This window comes from Manduca sexta, chromosome 9, assembly GCF_014839805.1.
Source record: "Manduca sexta isolate Smith_Timp_Sample1 chromosome 9, JHU_Msex_v1.0, whole genome shotgun sequence".
In the NCBI taxonomy this organism is placed as follows: Eukaryota; Metazoa; Arthropoda; class Insecta; order Lepidoptera; family Sphingidae; genus Manduca; species Manduca sexta.
In genome coordinates, this window is record NC_051123.1 from 1,685,686 (window position 1) to 1,701,837 (window position 16,152).

General features: G+C 38.9%; 1 protein-coding gene across 1 annotated transcript; it reads left to right on the plus strand.

Annotated features, from left to right (window-relative positions):
• Positions 1-2,597: 2,597 nt before the first annotated feature.
• LOC115455627 (glucose dehydrogenase [FAD, quinone]) lies at positions 2,598-15,889 on the plus strand. Its single transcript, XM_030184259.2, is given in 13 exon segments — positions 2,598-2,652; positions 2,733-2,781; positions 4,661-4,903; positions 6,082-6,253; positions 10,093-10,292; positions 10,862-10,989; positions 11,966-12,143; positions 12,579-12,836; positions 13,540-13,691; positions 14,651-14,816; positions 15,088-15,194; positions 15,196-15,275; positions 15,651-15,889. Coding segments are annotated over 12 exon segments (1,863 nt in total). The 5' UTR covers positions 2,598-2,652; positions 2,733-2,763; the 3' UTR covers positions 15,812-15,889.
• Positions 15,890-16,152: the final 263 nt, after the last annotated feature.

Sequence of the window (16,152 nt, forward strand, 5' to 3'; positions counted from 1 at the left end):
GGTAATTATTTTATAGAAGAAAAAATATTAGGCATTTCGACTAATTTCATTACGTGATGCGAACATATTATATTTTTAGCAAAAAAGAATGCGGTAACCGCACCGTCACTCACATCTGTTGTGAGGAAAATCAACATAAAGTCACTCGTTGTGAAGAAATATAATTATTACCTTTTATCTTAACTTATCAAGTTTGAACACAAAAAAAGTAGTAGTCGAAGTGTAGTTTCAGACATTTTCAATAAAATCCGTTTTAAGTTTAAAAATGATTGGAATAAAATGCAAGCACACCTCACGACTTTATACTGAAGAATTAGGCGGAGGTCCAACTACGGCAACCACTTTATGCCTCTGTTCCGTCCCATGATATGATAAATAGGAGACTATCGCCTTATCGAGCACAGAGTTCAGAAACCGGCCTGACGTTGAGCAGAAAAACCCTACATCAGTTTTCCCGACCAGGATTCGAACCTGGGAACTCAAATGCAAGGTTAGACAATATATAAAGGATCTTCTTCTTCTTATTCTTATATGATTTCTCCTTTCTTTTAAAATATAAGAGCAAACGCTCATGCATACTTTTATAAAAACTGTTGTAGTATGCGTGAAGCAAACAATTGTTTAATATTAATTATGTGTGCGTTCATAACAATACGAAAGTATATTACGCACCTTCTATGTAGTACACACCTACATTGAAAGTGACAGATTTTTAATGTGTCCTTTCTACATTGTCTAAGAATATAAGTTAGTTTTCCATCTTAAAAATTACTCAGTCGCAGGCCGGAGTCAGGAAGTTGGCGTTGTGATACCCCCGTGCCTTACAAACAATGTAAAGCCGTTGGTCCTGCACCTGATCCCACTCTAGTCATGTCGGATTGCCGAATCACTGCACTATGAAAGTGCACCTGTGTATTACGCACACACTTGTGCATTATAATATCTTCTGCGTACCTGACTGATCTCCGTTGAGATTGACCGACGCGCCGTGGCCGAAGTTCGGCTAGAAAGGATTCGTTTCTTTGTTAATATTACATGTAATATTTAAAAGTATTTTCCCCGTCTTTTTAGCACTGATTCAGTGACCACTGAGGTCATTTGGACGTTTAATGTTCTTGTCTTAGATGTTAAGGTTAAGAATATTCAGATTATTTTGTTTCAAAAATGAGTTGAGTCATTTTAAATTAAAATACATAAAAACCATAACGCTAACTATAAAACTAACTTACTAACGTAAAGCTGACGTTAAAAAATCTTAATTCGTTGGGAATAGAGACGACTTTTAATTGTTAATAGAGCGGATTTATTTATTAGATCAAAAATAATAAAGACTTCTTATTTTGTTAATGTCAATGAACTTTACTATAAAATAAAACAATTTCGCAAAACCTAGTTTGTACTACTTATATAAGAATTTCAAAACATTATTTTATTTGGTATATTTAAACAATTTTCTACATATGTAGCAAGTTCTCTAAGCACATTATGTATAACTTTCGACCGCTATTCAAAATTTAAACAGATTTTTTTTATTCATTAGAACCATACAGTGTAAAGTTAAATAACATAATTACCATAATAGATTGCGATCTTTCCCATACAATATAATTTATTATTTACATTCTGACAATGCATCATAACAGTTTGTGATATGACCGAGAACAACCAACATTTTAGCACACAATACAATGAACTTGTAAGTACTTATATTCTATTTTCGTATGTGATGTTATTAAAGTAAAAAGTCGTGTTTAGAAAGCGGCATATGAATGGAAGAGTCCAACCGTTTTTTAATCGGAACCCCTCATTCAACACCGGGTGACATCTGCGAACAGGTTACTGGTTTCCCTCAACATAGAGACTGTAGGGCCCTGGAGGAAAGTTGGGAGGGGACTGTTGGGAAGGAAGTGTGGGGGAAGGAGAAGGAATCCTCTTAGGATTGGAGAAGGGGGATGCCGAGGAAATGTTCACGAACCCTATATAGGCCTCAATGTGAATTAGCAACTATGAGGTATACACGTGTTAATATATGCCTAGGGCCGCGACGAATGTCCCCCCATGCATGGGCACGCATTCGATGCGGAGACATTGCGCGCAAGAATTGCCTCAGGGAGAGAATCCAGCTGTTATAAGCAATGTATTTGCAACATAAATATTAATAACACTATATTTGTCGATATGGTGACTGGCCCCTATCACAAGGGAAGAAATAAGCTTGGCGAAGATTGCTTTGGTAGCTACTTAGCCCCTCCTATTTGGGTTTTAGGTATGGATGTATTTCACAGTATCTAGGCTCTTATTATAATTCGCTACTATTATTATCATTTCCGTTTTCCATTATAAAAAGCTTTATTTTATTAAAATATGAAAATACTTTGAACATCTTTTTTCTAACAGAGCAACTAACCTAAATAAATTTTTGCCTATAGTATTAATTGACCGAAGAATGAGAGGAATTAAATAGTGAAACAATTCAAATGATGAAAAATAAATAGAAGTTGCAGAGAATTAGGGATAAATTCGTGAAATGTCGTTAAAACAATCATCACTGTGACATGAAAATATAATTACATGCATCATCCCCGCATGTATAAATATGGAGATCAATATCTCGCTACTTAGTGTAGGCAAGGTTAAATAAGAAAGCGTAAGGTAACTGAAAATATTTTCAGAACATTTTATAATAAAAAATATTCAGTACTTACCAATTGCAGTGTTATTATACTTTACAGGGTTGCATAAGAAGATAGCCCAGCATTCAGCATGATCCTTTCACCCGAGGTAAGTCTAAATATAATATTGTGTTAAGTTCGACTGTCTCGATGGCGTAGTTGTACTGCATGCGCGGTACGGCAGCGCTCTGAGGTCCTGGGTTAGAATCCCGGGTCGGGCAAAAGTGAAATTTGGGTTTTTTCTGCCCAGTATCAGCCCGGAGTCTGGGATTTGTGCCCGATGTTGCGATAGGCTCGCCCCCTTTCACATCATGGGACGGAACACAGTTGGCGAAAAGTGGGTGCCCTGATTGCGCCTCTGCATAACACTTCGGGGATAAATGTGTGATGTGTGTGTGTTTTTAAATTCGTATTGATATATCATTGTTCATTCTTATATTGGACATACACAAACACTTAAAATATTTTTTATGATGGCTGGAGCCAAAGAATTAGGAGCAATTAAGTGGACGACATGCGCTTACGTAAAATATATCCGAGATTTCCAAAGTATTTTTTTATTTACGGCTCGGCATTGAGACCCCACTACACCTGATGGTAAGTGGACTGGGGTCCAATATAATGTCGATTGTCGATAGATAATTACCCCTCGGCAGTCGGCACAATTATACCGGCCTGTTAGAACCAGATATACATAGGCTGATCCCGGAACGCGACACACTTACGTGGGCCACTATGGCGGGTTTTGACACCTTATGTACCGTGGTCGCTATCAGGGCGGACATAAAATATATCCTACCACCGGCAAAACATTCCATAATTAAACAGCCAATACTGCAGTCTCGTGGATTAAGTAATCTCCCGTAATTATTGTGGGTTTGCCGACCGTTAAAGAGTTAAGGGAAATAGGAAGAGAAAAGACAACTCAAAGATCTATGTCACAAGGGCAATTTTAATGAAACGCCAAGACCAAGGTAACTTTTTACTATCGTTCATGCTAGAAGAAGACTGATAAAATGTATGGAACATGTCCTAATAATAAGCCGAAGAATTGTGACTAGGTACCCGTGGCGAAGGATCGATATGACCCGATTTCTACCGATTCCCTTTAAGTAGAATATATTTATTAGAACCAATTGCAGATCACATTCATAAATATGATTAGTAGAATTTAGATTAGAGGTTTTCCTCTGCTCGAGCTAAGCTCGGTATACTGAGCGTCCGCCCTGAGACCCTCAGAGAAAGGGTGGCCCAGTTTCCGTTTAAGTGAAAACGTATTATATATTTATAAATATTATTAGTATAATACTATATGTTGTGTCGGGATCCCTTTCGGAAAATTTTACCTTCACACTAGTAGATTCAAAACACGGCGAATAAATGCTGATTTTGAATATGTATAAAACTCAATTTCGCAAATCAGTTAAAATCTATCGATGTCATCCTCATGAATAACATTTGTGTAAACGATGTTCGAACGAAACCTTCTTACGGGCCCAGCAAAACTTACTACAGCCGCTTTCTATGATACTATAGTGCTAGCACTAGTTGCCCAACCACTTAGGGTATAAAAGGCGTGAATGGATTTTCAGTACGGGTGAATCCATCTTCTTGCAATTACGGGCATTCTAATCAATGGACAGCTTTGATAGTCGTCTAGGTGAATAGGATTTTCACTCTTCAACCTACAACGTTAACGTCTATATAACCTTAACGGCTATCAAAGCTGTCCATTGATTAGAACACCCGTAATTACAAAAAGACGGTTTTGCCCTCCTAGACGGAATAGGGCCCCTAACCTTAACATTTATAGCATTTTTCAATAATCCGTCCACGATTGGGTTCTTGTAACACTAAACTTCTTAGCGTGACTGCTTACCTTCCACATCGCCATTCCAAGCTGAAAGGTCAACAGTCATTTGTTCTTCCACATGTCACATCCATACGGGGTCGATAAATGGTGTTTGGCTTTACATTTTTAATTTCAGGAATGCGGGTGCCCCCTCGTCGAGGAAGGTATCTCGTCGGTCAACTCCCCGATCTGCAGCGGCACTCTACTCTTCATGGTGTTGCTAGAAGGCTTCATCCGAGGCCGCTGCGATATCGCCACTCCATGCAAGAATGTCAAATCTGAAGATCATTTGAGATACTCGTACGACTATATCGTGGTTGGTGGTGGGTCGGCTGGATCTATAGTGGCCGGCAGACTTAGCCAAGACGGGAAGGATGAGGTGAGCAATTTGTATTCGTAGAAGCAGTACCAATTTTGAAAGCGAGCACAGTAATGTGACCTCATAGCACCTTATGGCAAGAGGAGTTGGGTCCACATAGTGTTGACTGACTAGAGATGTTTATCCCTTGGCAGTTGATAAAATTATGCCGGCTTGTTTAGAACCATATACAGAGTCATTTGAACACTGCGTTAATAAGTTTAACCACACCTTTACCGCTGGTGACATCGTGGCAAAAATGATTCTTGAATAACAAATATCTTCATAAAATTCTGTTTTTTGTGTTAGGTAACATACGTCGGCACGTACCTAACCGGACTAGCATACAAGAAACCCATAATATTATCTAATACTAGCTTTTGCCCGCGGCTCCGCCCGCGTTATATAGTTTTTCAGGCTAAAGTTTTCCGTTATAAAAGTAGTAGTTTCTCGGGAGCCTATGTTCTTCCCAGGGTCTCAAACTGTTCCATACCAAATTTCATCTTAATACGTTGGGTAGTTTTTGAGTTTAACACGTTCAGGCAGACAGATGCAGCGGGGGACTTTGTTTTATCTAATTTTTATCTATTTTATTTAATCTGGGGTTGTCCACCCTTAACATTTTTTTTTACAAAAAATAGGGGTTGGTGTTCGAAGGGTATATATTTAGGGTGGAATGTATTTTTAATGCGACATAATAAAAAATAAAAATTTGTATAGAATTATAAAAAATGTTAAGGGTGGACAACCCTTAACACTTAGGGGTATGAAAAAATAGATGTTAGCCGATTCTCAGACCTACTGAATATGCATGCAAAATTTGGTTAAAATTGGTAAAGCCGTTTCGGAGGAGTACGGAGACAAACATTGTGACACGAGAATTTTATATATTAGATTATCTATTTAATAATATCAATTATAGGTGCGTAGACTGACTCGGTGGCGTAGTCGTACTATATGCGCGGCTGTCATACCGCTCTGCGGTCCTGGGTTCGAATCCTAGGTCGGACAAAGTGATATTTGGATTTTTCTGCTCCGTATCAGCTCGGGTCTGGAATTTGTGCCCGATATGGCGATAGGCTCGCCCCCTATCACATCATGAGACGGAACACACTTGGCGAAAAGTGGGTGCCTTGGTTGCGCCTCTGCATACCCCTTCGGGAATAAATGCGTAATATTGTGTATGTATGTAATTATAGGTGCTTCTGATAGAAGCAGGAGGACAGGAGCCTACCACCGCGCGGATACCCTCGTTCTATAGGACATTCTGGTCCAACAAGCAACTTGACTGGAATTACAGGACAGTGCCTGCCAACTACTGTCTCGACCAGGACGGCAAAGGATGCTTGTGGCCCAGAGGAAAAGTTTTGGGTGAGTTTCTTTATAGCTCACCATTGTTTATATTGATTCCCAAAGTGGTCCAGGTGGACCTCCAGGGATGCGCGGGAAACTTGACGGGGGTCTATGTTGCCGTGATGGGGTTCAGAATTAGTAAGCGGGGGTCCACGAAAATTTCTCTGGTTTTAGATACAAATCTCAAAATTCAAGTCGAAAATTTTCCTGTTCTTGATAGCAAAGAACTAAAATATTGGCTTGACTTTGCCTATCAATGTAGGCAGATAACATTTTAAGAAGTTCAACGACTGTTTCCTGAAAACTTGTATAATCTGGGAAATATGGTAGAAATTAGCTGCAGGGGATTCACCGGAACAAGCAAAATTTTGAAAGTGGTCTATTAGAAAAAAATAATTTGGGAATCATTTACTTATATCATTTAAGACCACGTATCAACCTCGTTGAATATAATTTCAATTCACATAAGACCTTAAGTTCCAACACATAATTCAAAATTAAACTGGTGTATCTCTTTGGATACATATATTTAACACTAGCCAATGACTTGGTTGTGCGAATTACTTCGGCAATTTTTCACGAAACCTGGTTTTATTGATAAAAAAAATATTATCAGCATTAAAACAAACGCTAGCAAATAAAGTATTAAAAAAGAAACTGTCCCAAAAAAAAATTTACGACGGTCATAACGGCTGGTCATGGCAACCAACGTCAAATACAATCTGAAAAGAACATCAAACATCGGCATCCTCATTTAAACTGTCATTCTATGATCAATTTCATGGCGATTCTTGTCAATGCTTATACAATGTGCTTATACAATGTATAAGCTTTTGATGAATTATTGTTTATTTAATCCAAGTTCTGTATTGAATTATGGTCCATTAGCAGGGTACCGTACCTCAAAAGGATCCCCTAAACTTTAAGGGATCTTTTGAAGCTTTAAGGCTTAAAGAAACACTTTGTTATCGGTTTTTCATTCCGACGGTCTGTCTATCAAAACACTTTTTCTCATAAAAGCGTAGATGCATCAAGTTGAAATTTACATCAAATACTTAGCAACGGTCTCTTTCAACTGTGAAAATATCAAACTTGGAACTCAATGAGATCAAAAGATATAACCGCTTATATTGCATATTTTTGCCTGTTTTGTAATTGAATCGACACCTATAGGATACTTCCCGTTAACCTAGAGTCATAAAGATAAGAACAATGGCAGCACATGTAAAGGAAACAACCTACGGAACCCTCGGTATGCGAGTCTAACTCGTATTTGACAAGTTTTTTTGCTGCAAAAATAGTGAAATGTTTATTCTATAAAAGACCTTTCAGGCAGCGAACAAAGACTAGCTTAGTCTCAAAAACTCACGGGAGTATTTCTCAAAGAAAATGTAAATATGTAACGAAATAGTTTTTACGATATACTTACTATTAGATTTTTTGTCTGATCAGTTTTTTTTTGTTTTAACTCATTCATTATATCAAATAATATATTGAATGGTAAATTAATACAAACAAAAAAAACAGATAAGACAAAAAAGTTATAACATTTCGTAAATACTATTTCGTTACCTACATTTATTTTGAGAAATTCTCACAATACACTTGTAGTTCGCACAAAAATATCCTAGAAATTAAAACTTCCATAAAATTGAATGTGCCCGCGAGTTCAAGGAACTCCGTTAACTCCACTAATCTTACTAAACACATATATTATAATATGTACGGATGCACACGCAACCTTTTAATTCTTTAAACACACAAGGATCTGCAGATGTCGGTAAAAAAATTATAAAAATATGTGTAACCCCATGACCTGTCCGTCGGTTATCGTTATGAAAAATTGTGTACAATCAGCCACAATTGCAGTACAAATTTTAAATCACCCAATAATAATAATATAGCTTTATTTATTCCATACTTAGTTCAATAAACAAGCAATAAGTGACTTAATTCTTTTAAAGCAATTTTTGTATGGACTCCCTTCGGGTAAAAGCCTCCCCCCAAGGAACTTCATTTATCTCTATCCTTCGCGACGATAAACTAATCTCGGCCGGCCGTCTCTACGACCTCATCAGACCACCTGGCGCACGTTCGGCCTCTCGCTCTCGTGCCTCGCGGACCGTTCCACATTAGCGAGCGTAAGGTCCACCTGTCTTGGTATTTGGCCACAGTGCCTGCCTGCCTGCAAAAAGATTTGGTAATTGTTATGTTTATTTGTAAAGAAAAAACTATTGAACTAATTTTAAAAATTGCATCACTAAGAGGAAGCATAAGGAGTGTTTTTAATCAGGTAATGGGCTTTAACGCAGGCGAAGACGCAAGCAAAAGCTAGTTTAAAATAAAGTATGCCCTTCCTAGTTTATTTCAGTTAATATTTCTGTTTATTCGTGCACGGCGGAGTCCATTGCAGCTGATGGTATGTGGGATCATTTTCCAGTTAGAGCAGAAATTCCCAAACTTTTTTTTCTCATAGACCACTTTCAAAACTTAACTACTTTCGGTGGACCTTTTTTTGGTTCCGTGAATAAAGTGCATTACCACTACCGCCCAGCCTTCGTGGGGGACAACTGAACAGTTATATCACCGTGCCTTACGACCCCTATCAATATTATCTGCTTACATTAATAGGTGAAGTCAAGACAACATTTTAGTACTATACTATCAAACCAGATAAATTGACGTAGACCCCTGCTAACGAATTATGAACCCTTATTTTTGGGCACGCCAATGTAGGCCCCCGCCAAGTCTCCTGTGGAGACCTAGGAGTCCACCTGCACCACTTTGAGAATCATTGAGTTAGAGTATGGATTGAAAAGAGATGATCACGTATCCCTTTTTTTCGCGGGGAATAAACGCGTTGTTGCTACCACCATTTGGAGGGTCAGTGGAACTGTTATCGATTTCACCGGTCTTACGGCCCAATGTCGACATTCGGGAGTATAGCATCATCCGAGCGAGCATTGGACCGAGTCCCTAACCCCTGAATACCCTACACCGACATACCAACCAAAACCCGCGGTGGCCTTCTTCGGTGCAAATCGACATAATTATGCCGACCTTCCGAGTTGGTGAAAACACAAAAGTATATTTAGATAATTTTATTTGTTAAGCTATTTTTGCAGTTGGTTGTACGTCAATGTAATTTTTTATCAAGATTTACCGTCTTTATCGCATTAAGACAAATAACAAATTCGTTAGTCACAAAAATTGACACCGCCTTCGCAATCCTTGGGATTATCTGACTTTATTTATTTATTCATTCATATGCAGAGATTCTCTGCATATGCACTTCATATGCAGAGAAGTATATAGGCGGACTTAATGCCAAAGGCTTTACATTTACGACAAATAATAAATTACTTTATATTCTGCAACCCACACTCATACATACCAGCCTTTTATTCTCAAAGGGTTAGGTTTTCCTTTTCGCCATGTTTATTTCGGTCTCATGATGTGATAGAGAGCGAGCCTATCGCCATATCAGGCATAATTTTCAGCCTCCAAAATGATACTGAGAAGAAATATTTAATATCACTTTGCCCGACGCAGCTTCGAACCCGAGACCTCCGAGCAGAATTCGCGCACGCAACTACTACGCCACCGAAGCAATATAATCCATGATTCTAGAAAAATCAATGTGTGATAGTATTCGGCGCCTCAGCCTGCGATGTTATGATTAAAATCTTATAATGTGTAGTAATAATATTGGCTATAAAACTACAATTTCAAACTGGAACACAATAGTTAAGTGCTTGCTCGATGCTACTTGACCCCAGCATTCGAGAGACCAAATCCTAATTTGTCAAGTTTGCATAAACGATTTTCAATCTTAACGCATACAATATAAAATTCAGGTGGATGCAGCGTGCTAAACGGCATGATGTACCACCGCGGAAGACCAGCTGATTATGACGGTTGGGTGGAATTTGGCGCTGACGGCTGGTCCTGGGAGGACAATCTACCTTTCTTCGACATGACTGAGGGCAACAAGGAGATCGGGACTCTCGTGAGCGCGCAGTATCACTCCCGCTCCGGACCTTTGCCAGTACAACGGGTAAGTGGACTTAAATAAACTTTGCCAAAACAAAGAGTTGATTAGAGCTGAGTTGTGAAATGACACGTATTTGTATTTGACCAACTTCAAAAAAAGAGATTGTATACTGTATTTGATCCGTATTTTGCTATTTTCTCAATAACTACCGATCCGATTAAGACAGGGTTTTTGTTATTTAAATGTATATTTTTCAAATGTTTTGTAACGTTGATACGTCTACTTGCGCCGCGCCGCGGTTCTTCCATAGTATATTATATAGCAGGCGCATTATTGCGACTCGGTGAGCTTAGTCGAGCCTAGACACTACATAATATGTATTTATATAAAGCTACAGAGTTCATTTGTTTAAATGCACTAATCTCAGAAACTACTAAACCGATCTTGATTTTTTTTCACTAAAAAAAAGCTGCATTACTCCTGAGCCACAGACAAACGCTTGTTAACAATAACAGTCCGACTATGACCCTTAAATTGTCAATCAACCATCAATTGCCTTTAAGTCAAGGAATACCAGCCATATAAGGGAGTACTTTCTCTCAGGGCACAAAACTAATAAAACTCAATTCCAGTTCAACTACCAAAATCCGGAGGTGTACACGCTGCTGGAGGCCATCAAAGAGTCCGGGTATCCAGTCGTCACCGACATTAACGATCAAACTACACCAGAAGGCTTCGCAGTAGCACAAGCGTTCAACGCGTAAGTACTATAGTAGTTATTATAAATGCAAAAGATTCTAAAACTGGTTGCATGTTTGTTAGAAGTTAACGCCGAAACTGCTGAATGAATTTGGATGATATTTGCTACACAGATAGACCACGGCGTGGATTAGCGTAAAGGCTACTTTATGCCCGTAATTTGCTCCCTGTAGGGAAATAAAATTTTATTCCTAAAGTACCGTTTTTTAAATAAATGCAGCTGGTATCATATATACACAGTCATTTAGATTTTTTTCGAGGTTTTACAAGAGCGAAGTTGCGAGCAACGCCTAGTTTTTTCATAAATCTAAACAAAGAGATGTGTACCTGTATCGCTCATGTGGTGACTAGTGGTGTCACCAGTGACTTAAACAAGTAAATAGCAATTACACTTGAACTTGGAATTATAAAACATTACGTGAAACTGAAGTTTGCTAGTCACGCTGAATCAAAAATATTGTTTAATGAGCCTGAAACTGCTGTTGAATTTTATATTACTTTCATCACGGAGCTGCTTTAAATGGCGTATATGGACGAGTTTTAAACAGATAATTACAGTTGAAACCGGTTAATACGACATCGGCTTATAACGACTAAATTGTTGTTTTAGCAGTTACAAAAAAGGGTATCCTTCATAACATCTATCGCATATAGCCATTATAGACTATTGGATCCAAATTAAGTGGTCGTTTAATACGTTATAACCAGTTTTATGTCATATGTTGTTGTGTCTGTCGTTATAATCATCAGCCACATAAAGTCCACTGCTGAACATAGGCCACCCCTAAAAAATTTTAGACAGAACTGTCGAAAGCGGCCTGCATCCTACCTTTCATCATTATCAGCCTATATCTTTGTCCACTGCTGGATATGGCCTATAGGCCTCCTACAATATGCGCCATTTTACCCTGACTTCGGCCTATATTCTATATTCGGCCTATATCCTACCTTTACCTCTAGTTTATTTTCTTTTTTAGCGATGGACAACGTTACACAACAGCGAGGGCTTACCTAAAGCCTAAGAGTGTGTACCCCAACCTGAGCGTGAAACTGAACACACACGTCTCCAGAGTCATCTTCGAAGGCAACCGTGCTGTTGGAGTCGAGTACATCGATAAGAATAATGATCGGAAGATTGTCAGGGCTAAGAAAGAGGTAATATGAAAGTTATTTTTATTTCATACCAGAGGTTACTTTTTTTCTCATGACCAATTTTAAAAATTTTGCTGGTTCCGGTGGAACATTTTTTTTTTTTTTGGGTTCGCCTTTGTATTTGTTTGTATAAAATGGATGTTGTTAATGCTGTTAGCATTAGGGAATTGAATTATTTTTAAAAAGGGACATTTGGGTTGAAAATTAGCGTGTTTTTTTAGTTGTCCTGAATTCGTATAAACGCAAAGTGAATTTTAATAACTGTCAATAAGATTAGAATTTCCATAACACACCGATGGGCTCACACCATGAGATGTTAATAACTTTAACTATCCTTCGCAGGTATAATCTTATTTTAACCAAAGGTGCAAATAATACTAATTTTAGCAGAAATATTTTTTTTTACGTATTCGAGCTGGTGATAATGTCCTTTCCCAGGTTATACTGAGTGCTGGAGCACTGAACTCTCCCCACATACTGCTGCTCTCTGGTATCGGACCACGCGCTACCCTGGAGAAATTCAACATCCCAGTCATTGCCGATCTTCCTGTTGGACTTAACCTCAGAAACCACTATGGCGCCACCTTGTACTTCGTTTTCACAAAAATGAAGAACACTCAGATTCTGAACTGGAGTAACTTGGTCTCCTATTTGATGTCTAAGGAAGGGCCTATGTCCTCAACCGGTATAACTCAGGTTGGTATTAACGATTACTGCAACTCTGAATAAGAAAAATCTAAAATTTTGATTCAATAAACAGCCAGCATATCAAATACTTTCGCTAAAAGCAACTTTGTTTTATGTAAATTTAATCATTGTAAGAATTAGGTAGTTGCAAGAACAAAACTGTTAGACCTATTTAACTTCACGCCATTATTGCAAATTCTTGAAAAACTTAGAAAAGTCAGTGTACCTTGGGCATTGAACCTGCAGACATTGTCACAGCAATCTGTTCGATTCCCAACTATGCAATATAACTATCAATAAAACGAATACAGCGACTGTAAATATGTAATACCTCAAATCTTATCTAACTAATATTATAAATGCAATAGTTCGTAAGTTGTGACTATGTTTAAGTAGATGTTTGTTAGAGGTAAACTCAGAAACTTGGCAAACTGGTAGTCCACGTCTTCGAATTACCCATAGACTTTTTATCGCGATAATTGGCTTTCATGGGAAATAATGGAATTTTTAAACTGATTTTTAAGTAGTGACGCTGACCTCGTGTGCAGTGTTAGGGTAGCGGGAAAGGTTTTTCACGAGCGAATCCGCGACCAATACTCACCTAATACAATAAAGAATTATTTCGGAATCTAGGTTATAATGTAGCATTAGAGTTTAGTTTCATATTGGGCATCACTTCAGACGCATGTAGTTCTATTGAACCAATTTCCAGGTAACAGGCTTCCTGTCATCCAGCCTGGCCAAGAACCCCGACCAGCCCGACATCCAGTTCTTCTTCAACGGGTTCTACGCGGAGTGCTCGAAGACTGGCGAGATCGGAGAGGAAGTGGTCCACAACTGCGGGCAACTCGGATACAACATTTCGTAAGTTGGAATTTTCTTTCGAGCATTGGTGTACAGAAGACAGGAGATACTTTTTAGATCTCAAGTATAGGTTTTTGTTAGGTTGGTACTTTTTTACAATCTTCAGATAGTCTCTAGAGATAGCTGAAATCTGAAAAATCTCTACTTGTTTATGGAGACTTCCGCGGAGATGAAAAATCATCAAAAAATCAATGTCCAAATCCAAAGTAGTCCCTTTTTATTTGAAATTAATCTCCCAAGGGCATAACAAAGCAGTTGTAAGGTTATGGGTGTACGTAGATACATCGAGATACTGTTCTCTGACACATGTATTTTTTTTTTCGTTTCGTAGTGACAGTACAGTTACGATTACCATAGGTGCGACTGTGCGATTCATGTAGGGTCATAAGTGTTACGACCGGCGTTAAACCGCCCATAGAGATGGTTAACATCTGACAATAGTTCAGCCAAGTCCTTTGTCATCTCACGTTAGGATTTTCTGCTGTCTCCTCCGACTACACATGAGTATTACTCTCTTCATCGCAAGCTAGGCCGAATGGAATTAAAATACATGGAAAACTAGGCAAACACTAAAACAGAAGTCCTTGCACTAAAACATCAGTAGCACTAATTTCATTATGACATGTACGGGGGGACATTCGTCGCGGCCCTAGGCACACAGTTATGTGTTTATCTCATGGTTGCCAATTCAAATTAACGCCTATAAGGGCCCGCAAACATTTTCTGGCCTTCTCCCCTCTTCCCATCCTAAGAAGTTTCCCTCTCCTTCCACTACATTTCCTAGCTATCCCCTCCCAATTTTCCTCCAGGGCCCTACAGTCGCTAGGATTTTAGTATCCCATCCTCAGGTTTCCCCACAACATTGACTACGGGTTCCGATAACCAAAAAAATACAACATTACGCCAGAGTATAAACCTTTTAGTTCTACACTTTTAAAATCTAAAACGTTTACTTGCAGAGCCAACGCGGCTATCCTGTTGCCGGAGAGTATTGGCTACCTGACACTAAACTCAACTGACCCGCTGGACCCGCCGATATTCGATCCCAAATACTTCGACCAGCCCAACGATATGATCATGGCTAAGGAAGGCCTTCTATATCTCAAGAGGATCTATGAAAGTCCGGTAAAATATATTTTCTAAATTGTAAACGAGCTAACTTCATCTCCTCCTACAATTTTAACTCTGTTGGAAGTAAGAGGGAAAGAAAAACTCATCTTTAACATTAGGAAATTCCGGAATTCTTGCGCCATCACCAAACCAAACCGACATATTCAAACCCAGCCATAGTGATTTCTCATTTATACGCGAATATTAAGACATTGAAATAACAATTTTACCCAGCCATGATACACTTTACAGCCAAGTTTAAACCTAATACGATATATCGTTCCAGACATTCCAAGAGCTGGGCATCGAGTTAGACGAGGAGTCGATCAAGCCGTGCGCGGTGGCGGGCGCCGCGTGGTCCGACGACTGGCTGGAGTGCATGGTGCGCGTGCACCGACGCGCAGAACCACCAGCAAGGCACCGCGGCGATCAGCGCTGTCGTTGACAATCATCTCAGGGTGTTTAATGTTTCAGGTCATTCATTTTCTTTTTAATATGATATTTTCAAAGAGAATGATTTCGATATATTCACGAAACCACATGATCTAACTACCTCCACGATAATGCTTTCTGTTTGTAACCCTTTTTTTCTACAACGGAATGGCCGACCTGGCGCTCACCTGATGAGAAGCAGCATGACCACCCATAAGTAATTAAGACCATCTTGAACTTTGAATTGAAAAGCACTGTATTGCACAGCGCTTGTCATATCTTTTTTGCACTCTTGTGTCTAGTGTCTTTAATGGGTACTTTAAATCTACGAGCCCCTGGAGCTTAAAGAGACCTTAAGTAGATCAGCGCCACCTGTGATCACTTTGAAAATAGTTTGTCATAATTTTAAAATTTCAGGTCTACGAGTCATTGATGCTTCGGTGATGCCAACCCAACTGTCCGGTAACCCACAAGGCGCGATCATGATGGTTGCGGAAAGGGGCGCTCACTTCATTAAGAATGAAAACAGGGTTGCCAGCCTGTATGATTCAATTTTGAAGAAAGCCAAAAAGGCTTAGTGCCAGTTGTTAAAGATATGTTAACGGTTTTAACTGATGAGCCGTGTTATTTGCATTTCATAAAAGTTATTGTTTTAATTGTTGTTTTATTTCAGATGTTTTTTTATAGTATCACGTCTCTATCCCATAGGGTAGGCAGCGACTATGAATTGCCACTTTGCATGATTCTGGCATACTTCTTCCACTTCGTCCAACTTCATCAATCTTTTATGCATTGCCGCCGGTTCAGGGTTTTTTTTGCGTATGGAATATTAGTTTCTAATACCACCCCATAAAAATCAAATTGATTATATAAAGGTCTAGGTGTTGTTTACGGTTATGCCCGCGTGAAAAGCCTTTTC